The sequence below is a fragment of the Kryptolebias marmoratus genome, linkage group LG6 (genome assembly GCF_001649575.2).
Source record: "Kryptolebias marmoratus isolate JLee-2015 linkage group LG6, ASM164957v2, whole genome shotgun sequence".
In the NCBI taxonomy this organism is placed as follows: domain Eukaryota; kingdom Metazoa; phylum Chordata; class Actinopteri; order Cyprinodontiformes; family Rivulidae; genus Kryptolebias; species Kryptolebias marmoratus.
Genome location: NC_051435.1, coordinates 10,010,491 through 10,025,682, shown reverse-complemented (window position 1 = coordinate 10,025,682; position 15,192 = coordinate 10,010,491). Strand labels below are relative to the sequence as shown.

Genomic DNA, 15,192 nt, shown 5'->3' with positions numbered 1-15,192 from the left:
TATTTTTAAGTATTATTAATAGTTTTATTACATTTAACTTTAAGCAACAATTTTGCTACTTAGATTTAGCAACTGAATTATTAATTTTAACTTCTAGCTATGGTTTTGCTGATTTTAGCTTTTAACTATGCTTTTTCTAATTGAAGCTTTTTGGCTCTGTCTGTGCTACATCTAGCTTTTAGTGACTGTTTTGCTACTCATTTTTGCTTCTGTTCTGCTTGTTTTTAACTTTAACAATTCAGTTAGCAATTCATTCTTCAACAAATTTTTAGCAGAGTCAATCAGCTTTCAGACTTTATTTTAGACAAAAATGCTAATTTCTCTTGTTTTAATAACTGCTAGGATGAGACTATCTGTCAGTATGATTTAAAAAGTTTTCAAGTGACTCCTGTGCCCCAAGAGTCAACATCAGATGTGTTTGTTCACTTGCTGGTCTCTTTGTATTTCAGTGTGTGTGTGTGTGTGTGTGTGTAAAGAGTCCGGTATGAAGTCGAGATGAATTATCTCAGCAACAGATGGACCAAACAGAACTCCTCCCCCCTCGTCCCTCCATCCTCAGGGGCTCCGTCACTTAGTCGGGACAAAGGCAGCCACCTCTAACTCTCAGGGTTCGGAAGTTAACCAGGCGGAAATATCCCAAACAAAAGCCAGCTGGGACACAAAGAGGCACGGGTATCAGCTCGTGTTGAGTCCCTCAGACTGGAATTACCTGCTGCTGTGGCACAGCCAACCATTAATCCACTCAAACAGCCTGATAATCACTGGAAAGTTACAGAGCACACATGGTAACGAGGCGCAGCAGCTTCTGGCTTTAATTACTGGGTGTCAGTTGACTGAAGTCCTGTGCTTCTTGTAACCAAATGTTTTTAATAGCTCCATTGAAAAAATAAACGGAACCGCTGCCATGACTTTTTCAGCTAAAGCTCATTTCAAATTCTTCATGCAGCATGTCACCAACCACGTGCAGCACTGCTGAGGCAGAACCAGCTGACAAAAGTAATTCGACCCAACAAAACAGGCCACGCGGCGACGTCCCATCATGCTCTCTGACACAGAAACCACTCTGGCTGAAAGACGTGATCCCGAAGCGTGAGGTTTGAGTTTCCCCGGCTCGTACAATGACATCCAGCTCAGAGATTTTCTAATGAACCCCCCTTTAATATTTAAGGATACACGCAGCACAAGGTGCCACGGCTCTTTCTCTGCCGTCTGCCATGGCACGGGTTCAGGCGGGCTCAGGTGATCATGTGGGCCACAACAAAAGAAAGCTAATTAACTTGACTTGGTTGAGCAATTAGTTAGGAGAGGATAGTTTCTTGGATCACAGAGTGGTTTCAGGAAAGTGATGAATGAATCCATCGGACCCCATTCAGCAGCTGTAGATGCTGCAGGTAGATAATTTCCTGAAGAGTAAATCAGCTGTTAGATGTAACGTAATATAGGTGCAAATAATACTGCAACAAATTTAGTTTTACAGGGAATTTTAAATAAAGCAGAATAAAATAGTGTTTTTTTTATATTCAAGAGGAGGGAAACAACAGATAGCATCAGGCGGTGTACTTCCTGGTGCATCTTTACTGTATTAGTTTCCTCTGAATAGATTCTTGCCTTTTCAATGACTGGGTCCAAAAGGTAATGTGATGATCGGGGGCTAAAATCACAAACATTACATCTGATTGCAAAACCAAAAAAAAAAAAAGAGGCATACCACAGAGAAGAAACTTAGGAAACTCCAGTCATGCAAAAAGGAGGCGGTTAGTTTCTTCATCCCTAAACAACAAAAACACACAAAAAAAGCATTTCTTCCTCAAAGTAATGAATATCACCCACTGCCTTGCATGTTAGCAACCATGGTATGTGATGGGGATGACTCTAAGCTACTACCACATCAAATTCTAGCTCAAAATCTGCAAAAAATGACTGAGTTGAAGCCGACTACAAGGAGCAGAGGTCACAAAGGTGCAGGACTTCAAGTACTTAGGGTCGACTGTCCAGGAAAACAGGGAGTGTGGTAAAGAGGTGAAGGAGAGTCCAGGCAGGATGGAGTGGATGGAGAAAAGGTTCAGGAGTGATTTGTGACAAAAGGGTGGAAGCAAAGGTCAAAGGAAAGGTTTACAAGACAGTGCTGAGACCTGCTATGTTGTATGGTTTGGAGACAAAAAGACAGGAGACAGAACTGGAAGTGGCAGAGATGAAGATGTTGAGGTTCTCCTTGGGAGGGACAAAGATGGACAGGATTAGGAATGAGGACATCAGAGGTACAGCACAGGTTGAAGGACTGGGAGATAAAGTTAGAGAGGCCAGACTGAGATGGTTTGGACATGTTAGAGGAGGGACAGTGGGTATATTTGTAGAAGGATGTTAGAGACAAAGAGGAGATATATGTATGCAGTTAGAGAGGACATGGAGGGAGTTGGAGTGAGGACAGAGGACACAGAAGACAGTTAAATGGAGGAGGACGACTCGCTGTGGTGACCCCTGAAGAGGGAACAGCCAAAAGAAAAAGAAGTTTGTGTCTGTGTGTGTGCCACGAACGAGAAAAAAACCCTTTTGTTTTAATTTTGTAATAATCTGTCCCAATTCAAACCTAACAACAGGAGGTTTGGCCTGACTGAAGACTAGCAGGGGTAGATCCTGAATTATGAGAGAGTGGAACGAGGAGAAATCTGCCAAGTGGCTGAGATTAATTAAATGAGCTGAATGAGACTGAGAGGGAAATCTGGGCGAAGGTCCCATCAGGGTTTAAGACCTTCAGTAGGTCAAACGTCGCACGTTCTGCAGGCAGTAAAACCTCAGCTGAGTGTTTTCCACATCACAAAAATTAGACAGCAGTTGTTTATTATCCTCTTACACGCTGAATCATCTTTAACTTGTGAGAATAAGGAGCTAATTTCAGCCTCTTCAGCAGTGAATGTTGAGGAAAGGACACATATTTTTCCAACATATTTTTACGCTCTGCATGTCTCTCTTACAGTTTCTCCATTCTTTGTTTCTTTGTTGCCTCCCGTCCCGTCTGCCTGCTGCACTCGGCACAGCCAGTGTTTTCTGCCAGCATGAGGTATGTGTATGTGTGTGTGTGGTGGTGGTGGTGGTGGTGGTGGTGGGGGGGTTAGACATCAGATGATTAAAGGCAACCTCTAACATCTGCGCTGGGATACGTATGAATTAATAATGAAGAGAGCAGCTGATCAGAAATCTGCTAATGGAGGAGGAGGAGCCCCCAGGGGGGAACGGGGCTTCCCCCAGTCTGTGGGTGAGGAGGGGGGGTGCCGAGCCCCCTGCAGCGGAGGTTATAAACACACTCAGAGGAGGACGGCCTGCAGCCTTTTTTGGTTAACACAGGCTGATCGGAGTCTGATCGCATTCGAAAACTGTTTTGATTCAAACAGAAGGACAGACATTTATTAACATCAGTGTCACCGGCGTGTTGGAAATCAGACAAATTCATCACAGCAGCAATCTTCTGTCACTGTCATCAAGATAATAAACAGAAATTAATCCAATTAAAGGTCTTACCCAGAGTTTTCAACTTAGATCATCTTATTCACCAACAAAGTATATTTGATAAAAATATATCCATGCTTTGGTTTTTAAGGTCAGTTGGCTGTGGCAGCCATTTTGAATAAGGTTGGCTCCAAAAGCTAATCAGATGTAAAAACACATCTAATGATTATTTCCTGAAAGTTTGATTAAAATCCAATCAGTGGTTCATGAGAAATTTTGGTAAAAAAAAATATATACATGAACACACAGACGTGGGCATCATCATCATCATCATCCACCTTTACATTTGGCAGGGGGTGATAAATAATAAATACAAACATTTAATACATTATAAATACAATAATGTAAATGTACCTGTGTGTACTGACTGTATTGGTTGTGTTTGTGTTGGATCTGTGTGTGTGACTGTCGGTGAACAGACACACCCTGTCTGGGATGAATAAAGAGGGTTAAAATGCTCCTCCCCATCATCAACTGATGGAGCTGCTCTACTATGTTGTTAATAAGGGCACTGGGGAGAATTTGCATAACAAATTACATCTTTATGTTGGATAGAGGAGTAAGAGGAGCCCTGGCCTCTCTGGCACAGTGTTCTGTCTGTCACTATTATCTTGTGTGAACAGATATTCATTCCTCTACTGTTCTGCTGGAGATCGCAGACCGAGGCTTTAGCAGAGAGGGGAGCAGGAAGGGGTGAGGAGGCCACAAATGATGCGATTACTGTACGTTTGATTGGATATCCAGCTAAGCGTCATGACTCGGAGTATCTGCAGAGCCACCTGGCTGCCCCCTTTCCTGTCTGCCGTCTCCGTATGGAAGCCTCTCTGGATCCGTCCCGACATTTACGGGGTCAAAACGGCAGGAATCCTGGAGGAATTCCAGGAATGCTGCTTAGCCAGAACTGTCAGAGACTTCGGGTAGGTTTGCTTGACTGTGGGAGACATCTGGGGCTCAGTCAGCGGGACGTTAGGTGGTCTGTGGGTGGTGTAGGTCGAACCATAACAAGATAACCGTCTCCTGTTGTGCTGCCTTTGACTGTCACTCACAACTAAAGCACTCCCAAATTAGCTTTCAATACTGCTCAAAATGTTTGTTTATTTGTTTGTTTGATCAACAAAACGTTTGATCACTGATCAGTCTTTATCATAGCTGTGGGAATGTATTTGACATCTCAGAAACACTTCACTACCTCAAACAGGAATATAGCTAAACAGAAACTTAATTTTCCCCTCATTAAAAGGTCAATATCATAAAAACAGAGCTCGATTAGAAACTTACATAACACGAGTGGATGCTTGTTGTTTTGATTTGCTCACTCATTCATTCACTCCTTTTTTAATTTCTTTTATTTGGACGTTATTTTGTGTCTTCCACAAGCACCTCTAGCGCCCCCAGTTCCCAGAGAACTCATTCTTTAATTGGATAAAACTTTATTGCTTCTTCTTTAAGACTGAGCTCTTCCTGTTGAGAAGAAGCCTTCTTAGTGACACTTTTTTTTACAAATACTCAGACATTAATATTACTGCAAACGTGTTTCGTGTAAAATCTGAAAACTTGGGTTTGGGGTATGGAGCCATTTTGAATCTGATACTGTGTTTACTGCATATAACAACCTGCAGTATATTTTCAGAGTAGTATTCATTGCACTCTTGTGTCAAATGTCCTCAAGATTTCATTGCATGAACACTTAAATGTTTACTTTTTGTTACTGAAATTTGGCTTACAGTCATAAAGCAAGCTGTAAGAGGTTGTTCCACACAGTTTGTGAGTTAGCCTCAGGCTAGAAGGCTTGTTTACGTACAGGACAGTGGTTTCTTTCTTTAACACATAACTGTTTCATGTTCTGTTCAAATAAATCTTAATAAAGAGATCAGAAGAATCCAAAAGCACATAAGGGATGAATAAGGGAGGCCTCTGCTTGAACTCAGTATGAGAGGGTGGGATTAAATCTGCTGTAGGGCTTTTAACGCTCACTCATTGAGTGTGAAACACACAATATGCACATTTCACACAATCCACTGCGGAGAACGGTCACTTCATCACCGGTGATGTTAAAACGCAGAACAAGAACAACTCGCAGACACAACAACCCAATCTGAGCAGCTGTCCACTTCAAACCTTACTGCACTCTTGAATAATTTACAGGCTGACAAGAAAAAGCAGCCTGCCCAACCCTAAACGTGGCTTTGTTTTATTTCTTTATTTAATTTATCACTAATTTAACAAGAAACAGAAAGAGCTGAAACTATTTTGTTGGTTTTGTCAGTCAAAATAGATATTTAAAATTTTCATGAACCTAAAAAATAAAAAGGAGCTGTTTGGTTTAAGCTAAATGCTAAATAACTCCATAATTCTGTCCAGCTCAGTGGCCTAATGGTAGAGTGTCTGCCCTGAAACTGGGAGGTTGTGGGTTCAATCCCTGGCCGGGTCATACCAAAGACTGAAAAAATGGGACCCATTGTCACCCTGCTTGACACTCAGCATTAAGGGTTGGAATTGGGGGGTTAGATCACCAAATGATTCCCGAGCGCGGCACCGCTGCTGCTCACCGCTCCCTCAAGGGATGGGTCAAATGCGGAGAACAAATTTCGCACACTCAGGTGTGTGACAATCAGTGGATCTTTCTTTTCTTTTGTAATTAAGCTTATTGCGTCATGTAATATGAGAGAATGAGCCGTTTGTAATGATGGCATAAAGTCTAAAGCAAATTATGTGTTGAGGATGACTCTCAGCTACTGACACATCAAATTATAGCTCAATATCTTTAAATTTGACTAAGTTGTAGCAATTTTTGTGTTGAATAAGGTTCAAGGGACCATCTTGAACTGGATTGACTCCAAAAGCTAATGTACATCCAAACGAACATAAGCATCAATGCACACACAGACACTGGCAAAAACATTATTATTGGGATAAAGCCTTTTTTTAAATTTTACAGCTCAGGAATGGGGAGAGTGTGTTTTTCTTTTCATAAAAAGAGGAGGAGGATGCTAAGTTCAGTGGGTTCATGAGAAAAAGATAAAAATGCAAGGAGTTTTCAAAACAGAGTGTCAGATCTTTAGTTTATGTGCAGGCCTAATCAGGCACTCTCATATAATAAAGCAGACTTGATGGGAAAGCTAACATGTGATGACTGCAGGTTGTGCTATGATGTGTTGTTTGCGCCGCTCGGACTCTTCACATGACTGCAGCCGAGGCTAAAAGAGAGAAAGATGAGTCCCTAAACCCTGCTGCACACTGGCCTCGCCAATTACATCTGAAATTATAACTGTGGCAGTAATCTCATCATGAGAGGCAATAATTTGACAGATTTTTACCGATGCGTTTTTCTTTTTTCTTTGAAACCACAGGTTGATTTCTGCAGCGTAGGGTAAATTAGATACACACATGTCCCATCCCATAATAAGCTGCCTCCGTACGAAGTAATCATAGGATGTTAAAAAAGGAAAGTTAACATCTGGGCTCGGAGCTGTTATTAAACTGACAGACGAGATCTCTGAACTGCAGGATCTGAGCGACACTCGTTACACAATGTCTGCCTGTCTGCTGGTCCAGGGCAGCAAAAATTAAATGCAACTTTAATTTCCTCTGGTTGCTAATGTTGGACAAGCACACAGCATTCACAGAGACGAAGTTGCCAAAGACAGCTTCATATTCGTCGGGTACGTCTCCAGGTGGAAAAGCAGACATAACCAAGAGAAGGTCCGCATGTCATCGTGAGCCAACAGACAGGAAGCCACGCGTCTGTGCTGCATTATTTATTTGTAAAGAACCTGTTGAAACATGAGGATATATTTTCCTTTCGTGACCGCAAACACAGACGGCTTTGTCTGAAGAGTTTAGTGATGTGGCCGGTAAAGCTAAAGTCAACAGCCCGGTGTCAGCAGGAGGTTATCAAAGCCACCCACCTCCCCTCCCATATGTGAAGTTAAGCTCACTGACTGACGGGGGGGCCATGTTACTGATACAATTATATCACATGTAAACACAAACTACACAGCTGAAGTCTAACCGTGTTATTCAGAGGGTTGATTGCAGTTTCAAAACAGGGTTAAACTGAGAAAATGGAGAGTTCAAGTTCTGCAAATTCCAAATTGCTGCATGAGCTTCATCGGTTCTCCTGACATCCCAGTCATTAAAGATAATCTGTACAATAATCTGTCATTTCTGGGTGATGATTAAGTGATGTCTGTTGGTAACTGGCTCCATTGCTCCTGCGACAGATTACACCAAAACTTCAACAAAGCTGCTGGATTTTTGCTGACGCAAACCCAGAACGCAGTCTCAGTGATCCTTGGTTTAATCCTAAACATCCAAGGGTGTTAATTCAGCACAACTTCAACAGAACTGTTTGAAAATCCCCCCCAATTAGACGAGATGCTGCCCACAATAATCGATGCAAGAGTAATCACTAATAAAGAGAGCTGCTTAGAGGAGATTAACAGGAAAGTCCAACCCATTTTCTCAACATTTCCTTCCTTCCGTCATCACATCCTAACTTTACTTCCTGATGGTTTTCCTCACTTCAACTGCGTGGAAGTTGGCAGCAACCATCTCAGATTCTCAGATCTTTAAAAAGGTTAAAAAGGATCCGACGACTGCAGGAGAAAAATAGCCCACCGACTCGAACAGGTTTCCCACATTCTCCATTACACGAGCGAATATTTACTGTGCGTGCCGGCCCATGGCTCCGGGTTAGGAGAGGCAGACATAAACAGCTCATCGGGCTGTTCGGGGCGTTTCAGGATGGGGACGTCAAGTCTCTGTATGCGTGGACGGAGGCCTGACGGCGTGAAACCTAAAGCCCCGCCACAGCAGCTCGACAATGCATGGACGACAGGACGCCACCGCTGGGAATTCGAAGGGTCAAGGCCGGGAATTTGGGATTCCCTCTGTCAGAATATATTTAACAGGAAGGAATGTGCGGTGTAATGTAAGAAAGGAGCTATTGGGTGTGGAAAGGTCCTCGTCTGGCTTTACAGTGTGTAGCAGCTGCTGCTATAGATGAACTGAAGACCAAGTTTAGAAAATCGCTGAGTTTCTCCTTCAACAGGATGTTTCACGAAGGAAAAAATAGATCTAAGGGGTTTTTCATATGTGTGCGCGTAAAAAGGATGAAAGAGAGGAAGAGCAGTCTTTAAAACCAAACACAAACAATGTCACACATACCTATAAAGGTGTTTATATATCCTGACATATTAAAGATTAGATCCAGAAACCTGCCGGTTAAAAAAACAGATCTCTGATGCTCCTGGCTTTGTGAATGTATTCGTTAGGGTCAGAGCTGCTCAGAGGGCAGGCTGGGTGTGGAGTCAAGACGCTGAGGGTTTTATGGTGTCCTGTCAGCTCCTAAGAGCCTTCGCTGATGGACAGGATGAGTGTTCAGGATGAATCTGAGAGCACACGCCCTCGTAGGTGCCCTCCTTTCAAATGACTGTTACCACCCAGTAACTATCATCACCATTATGTTACATATTACAGGATATTTCATGAATATAGCAGGCCTTGATAATAAAAGGTTCATAGAGTAACGGAAAGACTCATAATAATGGAGCTTTAAATCCAACAGCATCTGTGGCACCAGGTAGGGATGCACAATCTGATAGCAGGTATCTGTCCGATGTGCGTACTTGTATTTATAAAAGTGTTCTGATATGACAGCACCCTGTATCCCTTCAAGGCAGCGTGACGTTCACCTCACAGTTGAACTGTCAGCTGGTATTTTAAAGAGAACAATGGTGACAAAAGTAAAACGGGCTGCAAATTCTGCTCAACAAAGTTGTCAAGAGGAGAAAGAAAAGCTAGCACCTTCAACGCAAGCAATTTGATAAAACATCCAAGAAAAATTTAAAAACCAACACAACGCCAGGTAACGTCAAAGAGTTCGCTAAAAGTTGTGGGAAATGACTAGTCTCTCACTTAACAGAGGAGGATCCTGGGAATACACGGATCTGAGCACGAGCTCAGCATCTTCAAACTGAGGTCGCTCAAAGAGCTACTGTATCTACTACAGGTAAGATATTAAGTGTTCATAGCTTTTCCCCGGAACCCAACCTCAAAAGATCTGAACTACCGCTTTAAGATTAAGAGGACAAATCATATTACGAATGTGTTGCTAGCTGTCGGCAGCAGATTTTCAGATTTGCGTCAATGAATCATGCCAAAGGTTTACCCTGCTCCACTTGTTTCCACAGAGTTTAGTTTAATCTCGGGCTCGCTTTGTTTCCAGAATTCCAGCTTAATTAAATCCACACTCTGCGGCGTTTAAGAGGCTGGCTTCGTTCCACGCAACCAAAGGTCATTTACAGAACCAGGACACTTAATGCTGCAATTCTAACATGGTTTTCAGAGATATTAACAGATTGTTTAGTTACATTTTCTACTGACGGACAGTTTAAAGAATTTCTTTTACAGCTGTTATTAAATCTGAAGCACAAAACCTTCATAAAATAACATTTAACAAAAGTGAAAACACATCAAAAAGGTCACCAAAACAGAAAACACAAAGCACTGAAATAACATTTAAGAAACCCTAATATTTATTAGTTCTTTTAAATCCTAAATACTGAGTTTTATAAAACAATTTTGTTGTATTTCTTTAAAGGATGGTGTGCTTTAAATGTTTTGGTCAAATATGGCGTGATTTCAATAAGCTGCTGGATTGCCGGTTGTCACTATATGTCTTTATTTTCTACATTTCAAAATGTTCTTTTTTAAAAACACTAACTCAGAGCTAATGTAGTTTAATGTAGATTTGCTTTTTCTAAAATTGCATTTTTGGCAAAAGAAAAATTAACCAAAACTTTGTTTTTTTGTTAAAACTGCATCAAATACTGCAGATGTTTTCCATGAAATTTCCAATATGGGCAATATACTTCACCTTGTTTTAAAATATTTAATAAAAATGTAAAAACCTGCATGACAGTGGTCATTATTATTAATACAAGATTAAAAAATATGAACTTAAACTAATTATCATTATAAATGCATAATTTTGTCCCTCAAGACAAGAAAAATAAACATTTTTATTTTTGATTAACTGCAAAACTGAAAACAGCTCACTTATAATATATACATACAAGCAGCAATAGGTGCTAAAATCAGACGAATCTTTGTTGAAACTCCACACAGATGGAGTAAAACACACAGGACAAACACTAAATTAAATACGAGCCCAAATAATCATCTTTATCTGTTCAGCATATCGCTCTAATAAAATCAGATTATGTCAGAATCCAGCTCACCTCCATCTGTTCACAACACAAAAGCTTTACAGAAGAACGTTTAACCACAGTTTAAATCTTAGAAACAAAAAACTATTGTTATAAGAAATTCATTATGAAAGAGTGCAGCAGCTCTGTCTTGTGACCTTCTTGACAAAAATGATAAAAAGTCACAGATCATCAGGCAGTAGCTGTGAATGAGGTAAATAATTCTACCCGGGAAGCAAAATAAATACGTTCAACAGGAGGAAAACCACCAGAATAAAAACTCTTAAAGTAGAGGAAGGTTCTGCAGGAGCTCAGGTAGTAAAAGAATGACCCCTGAGTGCTGGGAGGGTCCATGAGGTGGATCCATCAAGTCTTTCTCTTCCTGTGAGTGTGTGCCCTCCTGTGAGTCAGAGAGGGATGACAAATCAGACCCAGAGCCAGTCTTTGGAGAACCTGGTGGTGTCTGCTCTGACTGGTTCATGACACACCAGGCGTCATGTTCATCTTTTATCATACAAAGATCTTTGATATGAAGCTTAGAATAAGGCAGTGAGCTGGTCACTTTTGTGTTTTTGAGTCCTGGACGTTTTCAGATCAGAGGGGTTAGAGTTGGCTCTTCAGCACATCCTGCAGACCGAACCAGAACAAGCACAGACAGCGTGGCTTGGGTTAAAAGCCTCAACAGATCCAAAGCAGTTAATAAAACCTCACAACGGTTTAAAATAAAGGAGAACCGGTCTGAACCCCGTCCGGGAAAGCGCACACTGATGGTGCGACAGAACAAAACAAAACAAAGAGCCTGAGGGTCCCCCAGTCACTCAGGAGCCCCCACTTCAAACACAGAGGTGACAAAAACTGCTCTCATGTCAGCAGAAAGTGGCTTGACTCACCTCTACAAAGAAAGAATCCATCTTTAAGCGTGTCCCCTTGTTTGTAAGCTGACCTTTCAGGGCGAGGAGGAGAGAACCCAGCTGCGCTCCGGGATAAGTCCCATCCGGTTCGGATTGATAGAAAACTTGTTTTTTTATTGTTGTTAATGAAGCATTTCCTCACAGGTCCCTGCAGCTCGGAGTCATTGTGCACCCCTGAGTGTGGGACACTTCGGGATCAGTCTGCTGTCTGTCTGTCTGTCTGTCTGACACGGGACCGGCACATTATGCAGAGAGGAGGGGCGCGCCGGCTGCAGACCTCCCCCTCAGCATCCGCCCTCTTTGTTTCTGCTCCACAAAGATCCTGCACCGTGAACAGGATGGGCACGCTACTCTACACGGCCAGGGCTTTTAATGTTCAGAAAAAGAAATATATATCTTTCTGTCAGAAAATGAACTCCAGTTTGAGGCACATAAGCATGGAGGCGGAGTTGTGCCAATAAAATCAAACAAGAAAAGGAGAATCTGACAGAAATAAAAACAGAATAATGTGACAATTTTCAACCTTTTTCAAAGCTTGTACTGTCATATGTTTGGACCTTTTTTTCAGTTTCCTTATAAAAAAGTAAGTTTTGTTTATGCAATAATGTGTTTAGATTAAACTAAAAGTTAACAGAGCATACTGCACAGACACTTTATTAGAATGGCTACAGCTAAACTATGTAGCTACTGAGAAGCAAATAGTTCACACCAACCAAACATACTACAAAAAAAAGAAAAAGGTTCTTGCTTTAACTATCAGTAAAATAAACATTTGCTCTACAAAATCTGGTGCCAGCATGTTTTTAAAAAACAAAATCATCTCAAAACGTTTTTCTTTTAAATCATTCCTTTTTGGCATCAATCATAAGGCAGATATTAGTAACTATACAACAATTTGGAGTGTCCAATTTGATTACACAAAAGGGCAGAAGAAACATCTAATTTATGGACGTGTGCAATTTTGTGCTGTTTTAAACATCAGCAACATATTTTAATAAAATTTAAAGCATAAAAACCATACGACGGCACAGATTTATTGTAATAAATGCTTCACATATCTTCTTCTTACGTGATGAAGTCCATTTGTTCAAAGATCTGTGGCCAGAAATGGTGTCAGTGTGTGTTTTTAGATCAACCACATGCATTAAAAACCAGTTTCCAAGGACACAGCCTCCAGTGCCCCCCTGCCCCCCACAGATAGACCTCCAGCAAAGTTATTCAGGTCAAGTTAAAGACTTTTTTTGCAGCTTTGTGTCAAATAATGAACAAGTCTGTCTATGTGATGGAAGAACTGCTGACTAGGAACAAGTGATTAGTATCTCGACAACCTCAGCCACAGACAGATCATAAAATCTGTCTGCTGGATGATGGCATAAAGCCCCCTCCTCCATCTGTGTACTGGTTCACGAACAATGGGAGCTATTGATCCAGACTGAGTTATATCATCAAAGCAGCAGCTGTTTGTTAACATTTATGGTCCAGGTCAATCTCAGCTCTGTTCAATTCAGCCAAATTTCATCCACAAAAAAGAGAAAAGTTATTACATAGACAATATACTGTATCTAATTCAATACTGCATTTAATATGACTATAAAAAAAACTCTGTTTCTCAATCAGGATGATGCTGAAGTGACCCTTTATAGCATCAGTAAATTTGCTCACATAAATAGGAACAATGATGTAACGATTCCTACAGCATGAATCTCACTAATCAGGTCTCCCAGGGTGGGGTCTGCAGGGTCAAGGGTGTGGGTGACTTGGACTACAGGAGACACCCCCCGGGGAAATAAAACAAACAGGAGGAGGTGAAGAGGAGGTTAAAACTAATTGAATCTGGTGTAATTTGGCTAAGATGGGTGAAACGAAGAGCGGGCACACTGAAATAAAAATGGAACATCTAACGATATCAAGTGATTCAATCGTTATCCCATCACTCCGGCAGGCAGCGTCACATTAGGGTGTAAATATGGTCGATGACAAATAATGGTGCAGCATTTATTAAATTACGTGGAACATCACAGAGCCGACATGTCTCCAAATGAAAGCATTACTCACGCCTATATCTAGAATTTTTGTTGAGCTTATGAGAAAGGACGGGATAGAATGAAGGGGCATAAATATTCTGTGCGATAACGATTAGATTATAATCGATTTTGTCCTAATATCCTGCTTTTGTCTTTTTCTGTTTGTCCTCATAAGGATGCACATAAAGGCAACAAGCTTTCCAACCTATGCTGCCTTCAAGGTTGTTTGAATATATTATTCTTTTGCTGGATCATCTAAATTATTTCCCTTACAGGGAACAAACGGTCAATCAATAAAACAACCACATGAGCTGTTTATCTTTACATGTTTCTAAACTGTTATAGTGTACACTGACAGGAAACATTGTTACAGAGAAGCCACAAAGTCATGGTGGTGCAAAGATAAATGACAAAAAGTAAAAAGGACTAAAGTTCAAAACCACAATACATTACCGTTAATCACTTTTGGTTTTCCCAACTCACTTTGGGTATAAACAACACTTCTACCTAAGCAAGCACAACTTATCGGGTATTTCCAAAAAAAAAAAAAAAAACTTGTTAGTGTCAATAAATAACTGATTTTAGCTTGTATATATGCTCTTTTTTGCATATCTATTTGAAGCCAATTTCCAACAGAACTCTGGGCTGAACAGTGGTGCTGAGTTTGCATGTTCTCCTCCTGGATGTGTGGATTTCCTCCATATTACTGTGGTTTCCTACCAAAGTCCAAAGACATGCATGTAAGGTAATATTGGCAATTCTCAGCTGGCTAGATGTAAGTGGATGATTGGTTGTTTATCTCTACGTGGCTCTGTGATGGACTGAAAACCTGTCCAAGATGTTCCTCTGCCTCTTGCCCGGCTGACGGCTGGAGGTAAGCACCAGCCTCCTGCAGCCATGAGCAGAACCAAGCAGGTGTAGGACATGGATGGATGGTAAGAAAACCCATCTCAGGGCATACAAAAAAAACAGGTTTATTTTAAGCAGAACTACAGTTTGAACCAAGACATTCATCCAGTTCAGTTTAATTCGATAATAGATCACTACAATGTAAAACTATCAAATTTAGTAAATAACAAATGGCAATTATTTAAAAAAAAAAGGTTTTCTATCTAAGGAAATCAGCAAATTGAATAAAATCTTCACTCTAATGCAATCCCCACCCGGAGCAAGCACAGGGCAGTGGGCGACAGTGGAGAGGAAAAACTTCCTTTTAATCATCAAATAGTTGTTGAGACATTTTAATATGACAAATGAGAGCGAGGTTTTGCAAAAAGGCCAAGAGATGACAAAAGTCAGGGAGGCAAAGTGAACGAGGACCTAATTGTCACCCTGCTTCCGACCACTTAACCCCACTTCATTTGGATCACCAGTTCACCTCTGGGCCTCGATCCCCAAATAAAGAAAACTGGAGGGGTCGGGCCCAGGGAGTTTTAAAAAGTTGTTTCATCATATGATTCGTGTAGCATAAAAGACTGTTTCATCAGCTGCGATGGGTTCGCTGGAATCAAAGTCCTACCACAAGATTGTCACAAGAAATCT

The 15,192-nt window shown here is 41.1% G+C and overlaps 1 protein-coding gene across 4 annotated transcripts in view; it reads right to left on the bottom strand.

Annotated features, from left to right (window-relative positions):
• myo10l3 (myosin X, like 3) overlaps positions 1–11,855 on the bottom strand; it is a 54,952-nt gene extending 43,097 nt beyond the window's left edge. For all 4 annotated transcript variants that reach the window (XM_037976097.1, XM_017424505.3, XM_037976098.1 and 1 more), the window contains exon 1: positions 11,606–11,855. In XM_037976097.1, coding sequence (XP_037832025.1) covers positions 11,606–11,626 — 21 coding nt within the window. In that variant the 5' untranslated portion in view covers positions 11,627–11,855. The remainder of the gene's footprint in view (positions 1–11,605) is intronic.
• Between the last annotated feature and the right edge of the window lie 3,337 nt (positions 11,856–15,192).